This window comes from Zosterops lateralis, assembly GCF_965231275.1.
Source record: "Zosterops lateralis genome assembly, chromosome: W".
NCBI classification, from domain to species: domain Eukaryota; kingdom Metazoa; phylum Chordata; class Aves; order Passeriformes; family Zosteropidae; genus Zosterops; species Zosterops lateralis.
The window spans coordinates 11,509,995-11,527,564 of NC_139801.1; the positions used below are offsets into that span (position 1 = coordinate 11,509,995).

A 17,570-nucleotide genomic window follows, 5' to 3' on the forward strand; every position below is an offset into this window, starting at 1 on the left:
CACAGGGGCTTAGAATTACAAACCATTCGGAACATTAATACACTTGAAAAGAATGAAAATGAGAGAACTCCTAAAATTTAGAGTGTTGAAACCCTTAGTTGTTATGTAATAAGTGTAATAATATTTTAAATGTTTATAATTGTAAATTCCTGTAATGTAGCAGTAGAGAGCCACCTCCTTGGTCCCCCTGGAAAGATGGGGGGGCCTGTTTGGTCGCTAGAGGCCGCCCGCGGTCCCCCCTCGCCGACAGTGGAGCGGGCTCGCCCGCCGTCGGGGCTGGGGGGGGAGGGGGGGGGCGGCCGCCGCCGCCAGAGCCACGCCGTATGCCCCCGCAGTCGCCGCCCCGCTCCCACCCCGCTCCCGGAGCTCACACAGCCATCGCGGCTGCCGCTTTCCCCCCCCAGGTGGCTCGCTCGCCTTGGGGCGGCTCGGCCCGCTCCCGGGGCCCACTCCCGCGCCGCGGCGCGGCCGTCCTTTTCCCCCCTGCCGCAGAACAGCTGCCCCGGGCGGCCCGGCCCGGCCCGCTCCCACACCGCTCCCGCCATGAAGCCGCCAGAAGCCGGGGGCATGCACACCCCCCCGTCAAAACCGCTAAACCCCTGAGTCCCCGCTCCCCCCCCCCCCCCCCGGCCGCAGAATGGCTCCCGGCTCCCGCCGCAAGACCCCAGCCGCCGCCATAAAACTCCCGCCATGAGGCTGCCGCACCGCGGCGATTATGCAACCTCCCTAAGCGACCCCAGCCACTAACATGCAAATTAAAAAAACCCAGTGTAACCTGGGACTATTTTTAAAACCAAAAACCCCCTACCAAAACAAATCAATGTAAAATTTGAACCCACAAAAGACAGTACTAAACCGTGTATACCCTAAAGTATTAATGAACAATTTTTTGTAACTTGCTGTAACCTAAAAAGTACCCAAGAAGAAGCAGGACCCCAGACCAACACAATGAAAACTAGAACTCCTCGGACCCCCGACGAGGAAGGAGCTCCCAGCTCTACAGCAACTTAAGCCTGCAGAGCCGAACAAGACCCTCCTCCTCAGGGTGAACCTGGAAGGGCTGCCTGTCGCTCGAGCCCCCCTTGTAAGAGCTGATTAATAAAGGCATTTTAAGGAGAAAAATATTATCTCCGCCCATTTTTTTAACACACTTACTACACAACAATCAAGAAGATTTTAACACTTTAAATTTTCAACATATAACCAGGAGTTTTTGGGGTTTTTTTAAACTCTATTTCTTTCAAGTTGAACAGCACTCTCTCTGCATGACTACCTTAGACTTTTCAACAAGCCAACGTTTCCCCAGGGGCTCTCGCGAGGATGGAAGCCTCAGTTCTGCCATGCGGTGTGCGGCAAAGTTGATCACCTGCTCTCCTGCGTCGTCCATCGTCCATCGGGAGCAGCAGCGGTACGTGCGATCCCTCGGGCCCCCACCTAGAGCTGACCTTAATAAAGGCATTAAAAAGGAGCAGATCTCCTTGCCCATTCATTTCAGAAGGCATCACCACTTTTGTCACAAAAGCAAGTAAACCCCATCAAATATTCCCTCAGTTATTTGTACCCTGTTAGTACCCTGTGTCTCCAGGGCATAGGAGCCAGGAGTACAGGGGTGATGGGGTGTTGACAGTGGGGCCAGGGAAAAGTGCTGTGACTGTGCAGGAGGGACCCTATGACAGCACCTGAGGGGTCGGCATTGCCACTGGTGAAGCCACACCTTGAATGCTGGATCCAGTTCTGGGCCCCTCAGCTCAGAAAGGACATTGAGGTGCTCTACTGGGTCCAGAGAAGAGCAACAGTACTGGGTGAAGCATCTGGAGCACAAGTCTGATGAGGAGCTCTCGAGGAAGCTGAGGATGTTTGGCCTGGAGAAAGGACACTCAGGGAGGACCTTATCGCTCTGTACAACTCCCCGACAGGAGGCTGTAGCCAGGTGAGTGTCGGGCTCTTCTCCCGGGAAATCAGCGACACGACAAGGGGATAAGGTCTTAGCTGTGCCAGGGGAGGTTTAGGTTGAACATTAGAAAGCATTTCTTCACAGAAAGGGTGATTTAGACATTGGAATAGGCAGCCCGGGGAGGTGGTGGAGTCACCGTTTTTAAGGAAAGACTGAACGTGGCACTCAGTGCCCTGGTCTAGTTGACATGGTGGTGTTGGGCCATAGATTGGACTCGATTAACTCAGAGGTCTTTTCCAACCTATTTGTTGTTGATTCTGTGACAGCGCGGGCGACCCGGGGGTCTCCGTGGCCCCTCCCTCCGCCATGTCCCGGTCCCGGCCCGCCCGAGAGGCGGGTGCCGTGACGCCAGGGCCGTGCGGCAGCTCCGCCCCGCGAGGCCGGGGCCGAGACGGAAGCAGCCGCTGCACAGCAGCCGCCGCCTGCAGCCAGAGCCTGACATGGCGCTCTGAGCCAGCCTCGGCCGCGCCGAGAGCCGCCACCCCAGGGGGCCCCGAGCAGTCGCCCCCGCGCCGGGACCGGGGAGCGGGGCATGGACAGGGCCGCTGCGGGGAGCCCGGCGGGCAGGGGACAACGGCGCTAGCGAACCCCGCCCGCCCTTCGCGCAGCGCAGCCCCGCGGCCGCGAGGTGAGGAGCCGGCGGCGGGCGGGGGCCGGCGGGTAGGGCGGGGAGGGAAGGAGGGAGTGCGGCCCGCGCTGAAGCCGCCGCCTCCCCGCCGCTTTGTCCTTCTAGGCCCCGCCGCCGTCCAAGAGAAAGAGGCCGAGATCGGGGAGCAGCGGGCGGCGCTCGCCCGGCCGCCGCAGCCCGCCATGGCCCATTCGCCCGTGGCGGTGCAAGTGCCCGGCATGCAGGTGAGCTCCACACCGGGCCCAAAATGGAGGCGACGGGCCCAGCCCCGGCTCCGGAAGCGGCGCTTGCGGCCCGCACCGGGCGGAGCCGGGGCGCGGGAGGCCGCGGGTGGGCCGCGTTCGGGCTGGAGAGAGGCCAGGCCGGCCGCCTCGCCGGGGCAGCGAGGGCGTCAGGGAGGGAAGCAGAGGGTGCTCTGAGATAACGGGAGGCTTCGGGGGCCGCGTACCTGCACCCTGGCGGGGGAGAAGGGATTCCTCTCCTTGCCTCCTTTGTTCAGGGGTGGCCGCTCCGCATCCAGGAGCACGTAAGAGCCTCTAAAACTGATTAAAGGCGAAGTGAAGTTAATCGCAGGGTGTGTGGGTGCGCTGTAAATGACATACCAGGCGCCCTGACAGGCGGACCTGCTGCAGGACTTGCCCACCGCCCTGGCGCTGGGCCTGTAGTGCAGCTTCCCGGAGGACCTTGGGATTAATGGAAAGGTGGTATCTGCCGGGTCTGGTGGGGACAGAGCACTGGGGAACATAGTCTGTTAGAAACCTGCACCTCTCCTTGCCTGGGAATGAGGCCTAGTGTCGTTTTTGCATGTTTGTGTTACCTGCTTAGAAAACAAACAAGTTGGTATGTTGCTGTCTTTCATAGGAAAGGTGGAATACCCCTGACTCTTCATTCTTACTCCACTGGACAATCTAATACAAATTTGGACAGAGATCTTTATCAATGTAAAGTAGTTGAGAACCCAGTTCATTTCAGTGTTAATTTTTGCTTGTCAGACACTGGTAGCCCAGTCAGTGTATTGAGCATTCTTTTAACTTCTGGAATAGTCATACCTGTATAGCATTGGAGGGTTTTTTTTCTCTTCAAATAATATAGAAACATTTATGATACATCTCTGTGTATGTGAGAGATACAGTAGAGTGTTCAGGAGGCTTCAGAACAGAAAGTTAATATATCTCTTGGTCAGGTAACTTTGTGACTCCTAGAAAGTGTAGAATTGATGTATAAACAGTATTTATATATTAATTTATGCCAGTTACAGTGCTATGGTTTATTTTACCTTTCTCATTTCTAATAATTTTAGGCTTTCTGAAATCTGTTAAATTATGGTCATTCACTGACTTTCTGTTTCTATAAGAGGACACAAGCCACATCTTCTCAGCCTACTTGTTCCATTGTGTCAAAGTAACTGTTGCGTTAGAACATTCTGAAGAAATTTTGTGATAAAAGAGTTAAAGGCTTTAATCTGAGCTTCTTTATTTTCAGCCTCTGGGCTTTCTAGTGTGTTTGTATTTGGGAAACTTCTGTTTCAACATTCTCGTTTGTCAATTTCCTATTTTTATATCTTCTTAATGTATTGCTGTCCTATTTTCTGTAACTGCCATCCCAAAAGGACCTTGAAGTTATTTAAGGTTCTGTTTTTCCATTGTTGTACCAATAAACTTTATCCTAATAGCATCCTTATCCCTACTAGTATTATTATTAGTGTAACCCACAGCCCCTAACATATATGAGTATGTTAAAAACATTTTTTAAACTATTAGATAAATCCAGATGCATAGAATTAAACCCCCAATTTTTCCTTGGTTACCTTTTTTTCTTTATGAAGATGATTACACAAGTCCTGAAACCCTCAGAATACAAAGAAATAGAATTTGGTGTGATGTTAATCTGCTCATCCTTCTTCTAGAAATCATAATACAGAGTGTTTTAATTAAAAAAAAAAAAAAAAAACCCAAAACAAACAAACAAAAAAAAAACAACAAAAAAAAAACCACCTAAAATCAACACAACAGCTGCACAGAAGTCTGAGGTAGAAGAGTTGTTTCCTTTGGGTTTTTTTAACCTGTCTGGACTATTCAGTCAGGATCATCTAAGTGATGGTAAAAGCGTGCCTGCTTCTGCTCAGTGTTAAAGTAAATGTGCGGTGATTGAAGAAGGAATTAACAGGTTCTTCTGTGATGCAAGATGTAATAGTTATGTTAAAACTGTCACTGTGGGAAAATGTAATGTCAAGCCTCTTGTTCTGTAATCTGTTGAGGGAAGGTTTTGTTGAATATAACAGTTGGAAACTGAATTTGTCAGAGAATGTCACAAGCTTGCAGTTTTCAGCTTGTCATCTTAGGCTTTCCCTTATATTTGATTATACAAAAAAATCAAGAAAAATCCAGAAATAAACATGTTATGTAATTCACGCACTCCAAAACCAAGGCTTAAGACAGTTTATCGCCAAAGTATATCAGAAGTTTTTTTGACTCTTAATATTTTTCATCTTATGAAGAGTCAGGTCCCCTTTAAAAAAACCTCAAACATGGAAAATTACCAAAAATCATATAGAGTTATTTTGGTGGACTTGGAGTCTGACTTTAGTCCCCCGGCAGCAATGGCAGACTCAGAGGTAGTATTATCTGTTGCTCCTATGAGTAGTTACAGAGCCATTTGTTTATGTAGTGGCTACATTCTGTTTAACCTGTCTTGTGTCCCTAACAAAACCAAATTTTATACCTAACAATTCTTGCCTCTGCAAACAACTTCCTAAACACATTCATTTTCCTTGCTCCTTTGGAAAGGCTCCACTTGATGCAGTTGTACAGTTTTAACTTACCCCCAGCTGCTGAATTTCTAAGCCCATTCAGTAAAATCAAAGTACTCAGTGTATGTATAAAATGAGTGCCCTGAAGCTGAACATGATACCCCAAATGATGGCATTTTACACAGAATCCAGGATGAGATGGAAAATGGAAAGGATGGTGAGCACAGTTAAGGTGTCCTGGTTACAGGAAGCACAGTTTGCAGTGAGCTTGATTGTCAGGTTTGAGGTTTTATTCAGTAATGTCACGGTAACTTTGTTCCTTGGGATAAAAATATTCAAACTAGTTCTTAGTCTGGAATGCTTTGAGATCTCAGAGTGAGAAACCTGTTCACCAGCACTGTCTTCAAGGAATCCAGTTGAACTCCTCCAGAACATTTCTGGATACAGCTTGCGAGAGATGCTGTTGCCTGCGTCTTTGCCAGCCCAGGTGCTGAAAACAGCTGGAGTGAAGAAGGTGTTGGACCCCTTATTATTAGTCCTAAGTGCTTTTGTATTGCCCAGCAGACAGAGGGTTGTTTGTTTCAAGTGATCAGAGCATTTCAAGGATGTCAGTCATTTGAGATTGATGTGTTTCTGATGAACTTATGTTCTTGGCAGCATCTCACACAATGCTCCAAAACTCTTTACAAATAAGAGGTTGGAAACTGTTCACTTGCAAGTGAGTAACAATTAACCTTTCTAAGGTGGGCAGGGAGGCTACTTTTCAATGTCAGCATTTAATTTTTCTGAACTAGTCTGTAAACTTGATGGAGCATCACTCAAGTAATAAATGCCTTTTTTAGCTGGTAGAGTTTTAATGTATAAATTTACCCTTTTCCTATTCTAATTTATCATGCAAAACCTTAAGTCTGTGAAATACTAATTTATTAACTGATGTAAGTATTGATTCTTCTCATTTTTATTTTTTTGTTAGTATGTATGTCTTTGGAACCTGGTTTGGGGCTTTATGTCCCATTATCTCTGCTATCCTACTCATCTAAACGCTTTCTGTTTCCTTTCTCATGGCTTTGTTGATATCTCCTGATTTTGTATGACAGTAGTTTTGAGCACAGCCAGAAAGGTTGTTTAGAACTGCTCTCCATCTGTTTTTGTTGGCATTCAGACTATCTTGCAATAAAGAACCTAACTTCCTCTAAAAGTAGAGCAGCCAGGAGCATGTGACCTGTCATCAGGCAGTGTACTCTGATTCACAATTGAAGGACTGCTTGATTAAATGAAAACTTGGATGTCAAGGTGAGCTTTGCTCTCTGTGCTGCCAGTTAACAGAGTGGCTGTAGGGCACTGCTCACTGAACGGCCTGAGCCTGGCAGCTGGAGAGTCCCTCCCTGCAGGCTGCTCAGGGGCAGATTAGTTAATGCCTAGTTGTATGGGTAGAGAAAGATGAGAGGTAGTGTTTAATTTTGTTAGTGGTCCTTTTCATAGCCCTAGGAAAAAAAACACATTTTCTCTTAACTTAGTGCTCATCTAGAAATGTGTGGTACCTAAAGCTAGTCTGGAAGTGTGTCAGATTTCTAGTAAACCTTATGCACTGAAGTTAAAAGAATATGGCTTCTGTTAAGAGCAACCAGTCTGTTACTGTAAAATACTTAAATGTTTAGAAAGTGGATGTTAAGAGGAACTTAAAGCTTTGAAGAAAGATCCATTCTTTTAATTTATTCCTCTCCTAGGAACTGAGCTGTATCCAGATGCTTCTACAGCAAATTTGAAAAAGCTTTGAACTTTTACTATTTAGAAACATGTCTTACTTAGGGAAACTGGAAAGTCTAGCACTTGCAGGACACCAGGAGACTTCCACAGTGCCTAGAAAACTGATGTCTTATGATTAAGTTGATGTGGACTGTGGTGTTTTTTTCCAGTTTCAGTTCCTTGACTGGTACTTTGAGCCACAGTGCAGGTAGACTGCAGAAAGACAGTATTTGAAGACTTATGGAGAACAAGCCTCTTTTCTGTTTGAAGCAGATCTGCTTTAAAATATTTGTGGAATTCAACACTGCAGTTGTTCCTTTTCGGGTTGTGCAGGACCTACAAGCTCTATTGTATCTAATAGTAGATTACTAAATCAGCTCAGGCTTTATTAGGTGAACTTGGTTCTTCCCTCTTATGCCTTGTGCTAAGTTACTCTGGTGACAAGAAAAGTAGGGCTCAGTCATCCTTATACTGTCTTACTAGTGTCAAAGGAGGAGAGTAGACAGAGCTCTGAAAAGTATTCAGTACATGGGAACTGTCCAAGTATAATCACCTGGAATTCAGTAGATGCTTTTATCAGGGTTAAAAGAAAAAGTACAGTCCTGTAGTAGTATTTTCTGTGCATATTTTACGGTTTTATAGACACATTAAGTGCTTTGACTTGGAATTCTGAGGCAAATCAGTTGAAGCTGGAGAGAGCACATAAACCAATTCACCTTAATCTCTGTGCTGTTCTGTGCCATCATACACTGTCAGTTTTGAGCAGAGAATAATATTCCCCCAAAGGTAAAAACATTACATCTGAAAACAGTTCTAACTTTTAAAAGTATATAATTGTTATTTTATTCTGATTTTAACATGGAATATGTTTGCACTGGCTGTTTTTGAACTCCAGTGTCTCAGCTTTACAAGTCCTGATCAAAGTTTTGTCTTGCTTTTCTCCTTTTTCTCCAAAAGGATAATGTATAGCAAGCAATAGCTCAGTAATATATTGCAATTTTTAATTTAGGTACTTATTTTGAGGGGAGGAATATTTCTTTATATATGGAAACTCAGTGGTACACCAGGAAGCATATGTATGTCTCTGTGCCTCTGCAACAGCATTTGTCCTATGAGACCTGTGAAATGTATTGGTGAAGATAGACAAGAGTAGTAGCCTCAATTTTCAGTCATCTCTAAAAGTGAAAGGCTGAATTTTAGAGCTAGTAGTAAAAGTACCACTTATTTTCTCTTTAGTGACTGTCTTCAGATTTAGAAGTCATGAAATTCAGAAAATTATAAGAGACTTGTTTTATCTTTCATTTATTCTTAGAGACTGAATTTAATAATTTTCAGAAGGGTTCAGAAATGGGGTTTGGGAAGATGAGGTTGGAGAGGAACAGTAGAAAGTTGGTTTTGAAATGCTTCTGTGACAAATATTTTTTGTCATGCTGTATTGTCTGCTTGTCTGTTGTCTTTGAAGAAATAAAGAGTTGGTGAGGTAGCTATCACGTCAAGAGTCACTGTTCCAAATCCTGCTATTTCTTTCTTACAATAATTGGAAATAAAATTCCTTCCTAATACTGCCTCACCAGTATTGACTCTATTAAAGAACTGTCATTTGTTCTTTAAATTTAAACTTCTTGCAGTTCTTCTGGAACATGTCTGTTCTGCTGATTAGATGAGGATCACTGAGCACACTCCTTAGCTCCGAAAGGAGAAGCTTAAATATCCTGGGAAGGATGCCCACCTGGTGATATTCACTGAAATCTCCTCTGCCAGAGGATTGCTAGCCAAATAGATTTGGCAAGAAGGACTGAATCAGAGAAACTATTAATACAGGTACTGACAAGGTAGCAGTAGTTTGCTGGTCTCATTCTTCCTCATTTTGTGCATGTTTTTGCAGAGATGGGCTATATTGATTAGGTCCATAGCTCAGGAAAGAGTGTGGCTTCAACTTAGTTCCTTCTTCATAAGGAAAACTTTGAAGAATTGCACAGAACTGCAGATTTTGGAACTGTGTAGCCAAGTTTGTGTTGCTGAAGTCTGGATTTGAATGGTCTTGATTGAGGCAGCATATCTGAAAAAGCTTTGTGACAAGGTCTGTCATGGTTCTGCATGAATTCTCACTACATCAGTAAAGGAAAAAAAGGAATGAGAAATGTGCAGAAATCTGCAGGTTTCACATTTGAACCTTGGAAGGGGGAGTCTGAGAGCCCAGAGTGGCTTCAATGTTTACATGAACCAGAATTCAAGAACCATGTGTTCAGTCCTGGAGAATGTTGCGTTTTTTTCCTGTTTCTTCCTGCTCCCCAGTCTTTTGCAAGCTTTCCTCTCAACTGGGTACTGTTATATGTTTTGAATATCTGAATAATGTTGACTGGGTGAGGATCAGAGGGTGTCTATGCTTTGCTAGATGTCAAGTTGTGTTTCAGTGGAGGCTTCTGTGTTGGGAGCTGAATGCAGAATAATAAAAACAGTGTACAGCTTGAAGTGACCATGAGTGTTGTAGCATGCCTAAATGTAAAACACTGAGTAAAAAAGATTGAATTTCAACTGATGTAGATCAGTTAAAAACACAGAGAATTATGAGGGGAGCAAAATGTTCTTGCTGTTGATCTCTCACCTAGGAAGGTATCATCTGGCAGCTGGTCATAGCAAGAACATTTTTACATTCTTGTACAGCTTTATTCTAGCCTAGTTGGCAAGAAGAATCTGATTCTTTTTTTTTTTTTCTCCAGGGTGTTTATTTTCATCCCCTCCCCCTTCCCCTTGCCTTTTATGTAATGAGATGCTTTGCCACGATATGAATGAGCTGCAAATTAATTGAAAAAGGAGTTTCCTGAAAGGGGCAGGTTAGTTCTGGCAGCAGAGGTTTCTTTCTTTGTAGCTCATTTTGGAGTTGTATTTCTGGTTTTTCGTTGTGTGCTTTTTGTAGCTTCAGGTCCGGTATCATAGATATGATCAAGGGCCAGTGTTCAAGAAGAGAGTACAGCTTTCGAGCTTGTAGTCCTCTAGCCTCGAGGAGAAGACAGAAACATAGAATTCTAGTATACTGGTATTTGCCTTCCTTTCTCCATATGATCCCTCCCCAAATTAATGGTGATACCCTCTAAGTATGGGATCCCACTTAAGGTTCATTGCAGGCAGTCACTATGCCTGGAGATTTATTTGTGGTAACTAAACTTGTGCTTGTGACCTGCTCTTTAACCCACCCACACTGTGGTTTGGAGCCATCCTTTTCAACTAGCATGTTTGTGCCTCACTTTAGTTTTGTTTGGCCTGAAAATAAGTAATGACTTCTTCAGTGGAGAGATTTAGCAAAAGTACTAACGTGTCATACTTGAGGTCTTTTTACTACTTTTTATTTTATGAATTGGCAAGTTAAAAACCTGGATTTTGTTGTTATTTGTGTTTTATCTGGCTTGTAGTATAGTTCTAATCTTATTTACAGGAGGAAGATCTGTGTATCAAGTCCTGACTTATACAGAAGAAATGCTAAAATGTCTTCTAGAGTGAGAAGGCCTGTCAAATTTATGTAGCAGTTGCCACTTAGCTGTATTTAAATATTAGGAAAATGGTTGAACTGCTGTAATGATATAGGTTATTGTTGGCAGAGTTCTGACATGGTAATTCCTTTAAATGGATGTGGCAAGAATAAAAAAAGTTGGTTTTGTACTGATAAGCAGGCTGATGCTGAAAGGAAAGGCACGCTGCTAAAAGTAGGCTGCAGCCCATAAATGTTTTTTTTTTCCATATTCCTATTAGATGTGGCCTTTGAAATCTCTCTGCAGAGTACGTTTTTCAAAGCAGTTCTTAAAATGGAGAGGTTGCAAGTGTTCTTTAGCAATGAAAAATTGCAGTAGTCCTTTATGTTCTGACTTCTGTTTCAGGTTAGTTCGTTGAGGTGGGTTAGTTACTCATTCAGCAGTCACTTGCCCTGCACTGTTCAACAGAGAAGATAAAACTTGTTGTGAAAGATCAATTTGTTGAATTCTTTAAAAATGCAGAACAGAGTTAGTTGAAATGCTGAGACACCAGAACCTGTTGATGTCTTCAACTGATGTCTATCTCCATTTCAATCCTGAAATCTGTGCTTCTAGCTAGAAAACATTCAGCCACTCACATTTTTTTCAAATCATAGTAAAGACTCAGTTGTAATTTGTGTGTCCCCCCTGCCTTAATTGCTCTGATTTTTTTAATAGGCTGTGCTCCTCAGAGATGTGAACAGACTGGAGATCATGCAGCTGTATGCAGTGGTTTGAGGATGTTTTAAAAATATACTGGGTAGTTAAAAGGTATTGATACATAGAAGCCAAGTGGGACTCCATTTGAACTGTAGGATGTGTAGAGTATCAGTTATAGAGAAACTCACTGTCATGGGAAATTTCTCATTGTTTCCTCAGTGCGGAGTACTCTTTATAAATAATTTGTGTAAATTTTTTTAATTGCCTTGTGTCAAAGAGCTAATCTTTGGGACATATGGTATTAGTCTTTTTTTGTGCTTATTGATACTTTTTCCTAAGCTACTTTATGTTGTGTGAAAGAACAGCTAAGAATAGAGGAAGCGACTTCAGTGGTTTCCATTTTCAGCATAACATACAATTGACAGCTTGCATCTGCCACAGGTCAGAGATGGTTTGAATATGAAGGTAATTCTTTCCTTAAAAATCTGACAATAGGTGGATTTGAATGCCGATTTTAGAGTTTTGATAGTCATATAAATTTTCAAGCAGCTTGCCTTATGGCTAACTTGATGAAAACAAAGCCACATGTTTTTGCTTGCTGTTTTTGCTTTTATATGAAATTCCTATGGTTCTCACTAAAAATGGCAATGAGTCTTGGCCTTGTCAGATAAGAGAGATGTTTCATAAAGGGTGTAACAGAGGTCAGGTCCCATTTAAGGACAGCAAAACCCAGATCTAGTTCTTACTACCCACTAAGTAGAAAAACCTGTAGATAATGTAAAAGTTTGATAAAATCAAATTGGGTTTTTTTTTGTTTGTTTTTAAAATAATTTTCTCTGCATATGGATCATACAGTTCCAGTAAATATAATCAAATCCTGATGTTTTAGTCTTGAACAGGACTGCAGGGCAGCATCAGAATTTATTTGCTTGCCAAAATAGCTGAAAACAAGTGTGTGTGTTCAAGATGGAGAAAAAGAGATGTCTATAGGTTCCACCCTTGTCTTGAATGTCAGCAGGTTCATTTTTCTTATTCTTTGTAAGTAGTAATGGATCTGCACCTGTGCCTTCATTAACTTCAAACTATTTAAATTTTTATGTATACACACGCACACATGCCTATGTCACATTTTCTGTAACTTTCCTTATGCAGGTAAAATATGGAAATATATATAATTTATGTGAATAAATATTGTTACATGAATTAATATGCATGATGTATAATTAGTGTGTGTGTGTATATATAAAATATCTGAAACTACATGCAGATAGTGTATGGGAAGAGATAAAGAATGTATCTGTTGATTGACATTACTCTTAAGAAGTACTATAGCCTATCAGGTTTGTCAATCTTACTCCCTCTTAATTTTATTTTTGGGGGATCTGAACAGAAGAAAAATTTAAGAGGTACTTTATTATCTGAGAATAGATAAATGCCTGCAAATGGAATTGCTTGAAATGACAGTCTCTTAAACACAGATAATTCTGATGGCTTCCAAAGATACCAGGACCTGTTAGACTGCCATAGTAGTGGTTGCTTGAAAAGCATGAGTAAACACTCTATGGTCTTCTCTTGTCAAACTTTTATAAAATCCTTTGAACTAATTATTATATCTTTATTTAATTAATGTATATTTGGATAATGTAGGTGTAAGCGTAGGTGAGCTGCTCTATAGCAGTGCTACAATTCTAAGGGAACTTCTGCTCCAGATAAAGCCTGGGAGATGCTTGAAAGTCCTCATAGTGTAACAGCATTTCTCAGTCAGGTTTTAGAAATACTGTTAAGACAAGAGGATGTATGTTCTCACACTGACAGACTACTTAAAAGAAACCTCACAAGACTGTTAAAATAATTGCTTTAGGAATCCTAGAGGATGTTAGATGCTTGATTTTGTTAGAATCAAAGCATTAGTTCAGTCTCTGTCCAAGACTCTTTGAAGTGTTGTTTATTCATTTAATTGTATTCAGTACCTTTGAATGAAATTCATTAATGAGCGTTTTCAGAAGACCTATTTCTGTAAAGGAGCTGTCTTGCACCGACAGATCCAGGCATAGCCTGACATACAGTTTCTTCTTATTTGGTCTATGTTTTTAGATTTCTGTAGAATATTGGAGGCTATATATTCAGTATGTTTTAAGCTTGTTTTAAAGGAAGAATTCAGAATTTGAAGAACAGGTACAGGACAAGGTCAAAGGTGAAAAGGTGAGTCACCAAGTCAGTCTTGTAGCAAAACACAGCTAGGACATTGCTTCAGAAACGTGTTTATTGGAATCAAAGAGGTTATATAAGCCAGATTGGCAGAATGCTTGACACAACAACTGGCAAAAATTGTGTTTAAAAAAAAAAAGTATGCTGGCAAAAATGATGCTTATAGTGTTTTTTATTTGGGGCTTCTGAGCAGATGGTCAGACTGGATGACCTCCTGAGGTCTTTTTGGAGCCAGATTGTGTGACTTTCTGTGTGCGCATACAGATGCATATAAACACATACAGTGATGGCACAAGGTTGAATTAGAGAGGAGGAGAGGTTTCCTGAAGGCCCCAGGCTGTGTGGTTGTGCTGGGCTGGTGAAATGGTGTACTTGGAAGCAGTGCAGAGGATGCAGAGGGCTTGTGTTGTCACACTCGTGCTGGTGCTCTTAGTCACACTGGTGGGACTGGAGCTGGCATATGCATGTGCCTGTTGTACTTGTTGCTGCTTTTGTCTGTGGAACTGGGCTTAGGGAGGGAAAGAGCAAGACATTCTCTGCCTGATTTGTCCACTTATAGGTATTATCTTTGGAGAGGTGATAATGGAGTCCATATACTGTCTATTGTGTTGTTACCATCTGCTGCCCAACAGACACGGCTTCACATGGAAACCAGTATTTATTTTAAAAAAAGAATACCAGTTATTCATGCAGGCGTCTTTCAAAGCTTTTTTCCATTTCAGTGAAAGATCCGTGAAACAACAAGGAATAACAATGGGTGGTTTTGCTCAGGAGTGTTAATAGTGTTAAAAATCTTAATTTCTACCATATTAGAAGTTTAGCTGGCAGCTAAGTTGCAGAAATTTACTGGTATGTGTTGAGGGTGTGTATACACACATATACATTTCTATTTATATAAACTATATCTCCATCCTTTTCTGTACATTTGTTTATGGAGCAGTCTTTTAAAGTTTTGTTTTGTTTCCATTAGTTAAAGAAAAACATTCCTGTAGAACAGTAGGCTGAAAGACAAGGAAATTAAGAAAGGTAAAAGCAAATCTATTTCAAAATGCAGTATTTGTTCTCAGGCCATGTTTTAAGTTATGTAGTGTTACAAGTTTGAAGTCTTTCCAAAGGACATTATCTCAATATTAGCTGTAGTTGGTCGGAAATATTTGTCTTTATCCTGGAGTGTCCTACAGTCCCTTGTCAGCCTCGGTGAGTAACAGAAGCTGTAAAGCTGACTTTGCTTGCTGTGAGAGGATTTTCTGAGAATAGAAAGATGTGACTGTTTCCTCAAGTAGTCCCACACAGTTTGTCTTCCTCTGATGCCCCTCTCTTCCACCTCCTCCTCCCAGGGATGTACATGGAGTTCTGCAGCAATGGGAAGTCCAGCCATGACTGATCTCTCCCTGTACTCCAGCACTCACACATAATGGCATCAGGAGTTGTTGGAAGATAAAATGGCCTTTAAAGCTCTGATTCACCTGAAGTAGCTTGGGGGAGAAAATTTGTAGGCCTGATTTGTTCTGTTGATGGTGGTTGAGTGAGTGTATAGGATGGAGTGCTGTGCTTTTCTACTGAGGAGCCCAAAGGAGTTTTCTGCTTAAGGTCTCTCCCCCAGCAAAATCCAAGTGTTGCCCTTTGAGGTGATCAGACATTTGTGAAAGACTGGATTAGCTGAATATGTCTGTGATTAAATTGCTTTTATTTTATCTGACTGGAAGTGTTTAACAGGTTTAATCTCAGATCAACAATACCTATTAGTATGAATGACTCCTGAAATCCCAGATTCCAAGTATGTCTTGAAGCTAGTTTTTGTGAAGATGAGTATTTAAGCATCAATAAAAAGTTTTGCCAGTCATCTTTCTTGTTTATTGGAAGTGCGTGTCTCTGTTTATTGTAAATGGAGAACTATCAGTTAATTATTCCTTATTGTAACTAATGCAGTTGAGAAACCATTCCTGGCTAGAGGATGGCTTTCCATCTTACCTGGAAGCAGGGAAAGGCTGGGTGGCAGTCGCTGCTGCTTTTGCCACACCTGTCCCTACAATAATTTTTTGGAGCACCCCTGGAAATAGATTTTTAATTCAGATTTTTTTAAAAAAAGTTTTTTAGTCTTAGCAATGAAATGATGGCAGGAGCTGATGCAGTAGTGCACAGCAATGTGTTTGTCTTTGGACAGTCTGAAGATTTACTGGTGTTCTGGGACCATTTTAACTAAAAACTTTATGAGCACCTGAAGCCTTCAGTCATTTTCTTTCCTAATATAACAATGTTAGTTCTCCCGGGTTTCAGACCAAATAGGTCTTTTTTTTTCCATTTCCTTTGATTGTGTATTTGTTCATCTTTTAGGTCTTTCACTGTTTCTATCAACAGAAGAAAATACAAGTTTTTTGCTTAACTATTTCTAAAAATCGTTTTTAATGGAGCAGAGTAGCAATGAGCTCATTACAGACAAAGGGGAAACTCCTCATTCCTGTTGTAATATACTGCTCAGGAGCAGCAGTGTGTCTTGTTTGTTTGCAAAATCTAGAAATCTTACCTCCACAGATCACTAAGAATCTGCTGTACTAATTCATGTTCCCTCCTCTTGTGATAGCAGAAATAACAGCTTGGTATATATGAGCAGTGAACTGATTCAGCTGAAAATAAACGTGGCAAATCATATGGTTTGGTTAACTCTTAGCAAAATCGGTTTCCTGATTAATTTCACCGTATTGTGGAATAAATTCTGGTTCTGGTCAAAGGGAAGAAGCAACAGTAGGGACCCACATGTAAGAAAATGGGACTGTCCATTTTGGACTAGCTTAAAGTACTAATGTGTTTTTTTATTTCCCCAGTAAAAATTTTCTCATGAATTTGCAAGAACACCAATGTAAAGTTATTTTCTGGAGTTTCATGTTGATACTTGAGTATTTGGTTGTGTAGGGTAATCTGTGCTTTAGGTTAAATGTCTGCTTTCGCCAAACCTGCTGCTTCTTTCGCTGGTTCTGACTTTTGGAATGTGAGAAAGATGCAGAGCAAAGCATCTCTTCCATATTTTCAAAACTCTTTACTGAATTAGATGGCTTTTTTTCAGGCAGGAATGTTTCTTTATTTAGCACTGATTTGTGCAGTCAGTTGCCCAGTTCTGATAGTAGTAAGGCGTTTAATTCTGTTGATCTGCAAAGTACAGGCTGTTATGTTCTTTTGGTGTGTCAGTCTGACCACTTCAAGACATTTCTCTGTAAATTTTTGTACTCTGGTCTGAAGTTCTGTGTTCTTAAACTGTGGAGTATGTCATTCATGTCCTTCAAAAGCCAGTGCTCTGATGTTTGGATATGCAAGGTTCTCTAAGCAGCCACATGGCATGCTTTATCTTGATGGGAAAATGAGAATTTGCTTCCTTTTTGTTGCCCTCCCGACTACTCGAGTGAAGCTAAGAAATTTAAAATATTTTTATAATAACCAGTCTGGTGATTTTAAGAGTTGTTATCCAGCAGAGATTCCAAACCAGCAATGTACTCAGCAGTGTCCTCTGCTCCCCTCTGTAAGTCGTGTAGTGATTCCAGCCAGTTCCATTCAGTGCCACGGGTTCAGTACTCTGTGACAGCTTCTTATTCCTTCACTGAACACATCTCAGTCCCTTTGGCTCATCTTTCTGTCAGCACTTTTAACTGCCCTGAAGACATCTGGTCTTACCTGATCTCAGACTCTTGCAGTCGTGCCATCCTCTCCCTCGCTGTGTTAGGTGACAGGATGCTGTGCCTGCCCCAGGCTCTTGGCCAGGTGGGAAGCCCAGTATTTTCTGCCTGGGTGAATGTTGTTGGTGGTCCTGTGCCAGTAATTGCATTCCCCAGTCTTCTGAATTACTGCACAGACGGGATTAATGTTAAGAACAGCTCTATTCTTTCGTTTTAAAGGGTTGTTATGTGAGGAAGTGAAATGAGGTTTGTACCTGACTCCCTCCTTAGTAAGGCTCACTTACCTTTGACAGAATTGCATAATGTATGTTCTGTAACTAATAGCTGAATTAGAAGTTAGTGTGTAGGAAATAAATTTACCTGATGCAACCCTTCTCGTCATGATAAATCTGGATGATGCGATTCTTGGGGAGTAATGAGGGCTAATAACTTGGAAGTAAATTAGGCAACTCGT

At 42.1% G+C, this 17,570-nt stretch overlaps 1 protein-coding gene across 2 annotated transcripts in view; it reads left to right on the forward strand.

Moving 5' to 3' along the window:
• Positions 1-2,691: 2,691 nt before the first annotated feature.
• The window catches only part of LOC310922085 (serine/threonine-protein kinase 26-like), a gene marked incomplete at its 3' end in the record, with an annotated part of 31,883 nt that continues 17,004 nt past the window's right edge, over positions 2,692-17,570 (forward strand). For both annotated transcript variants that reach the window (XM_083882396.1, XM_083882397.1), the window contains exon 1: positions 2,692-2,806. In XM_083882396.1, the coding sequence (XP_083738522.1) occupies positions 2,765-2,806 (42 nt within the window). In that variant the 5' untranslated portion in view covers positions 2,692-2,764. The remainder of the gene's footprint in view (positions 2,807-17,570) is intronic.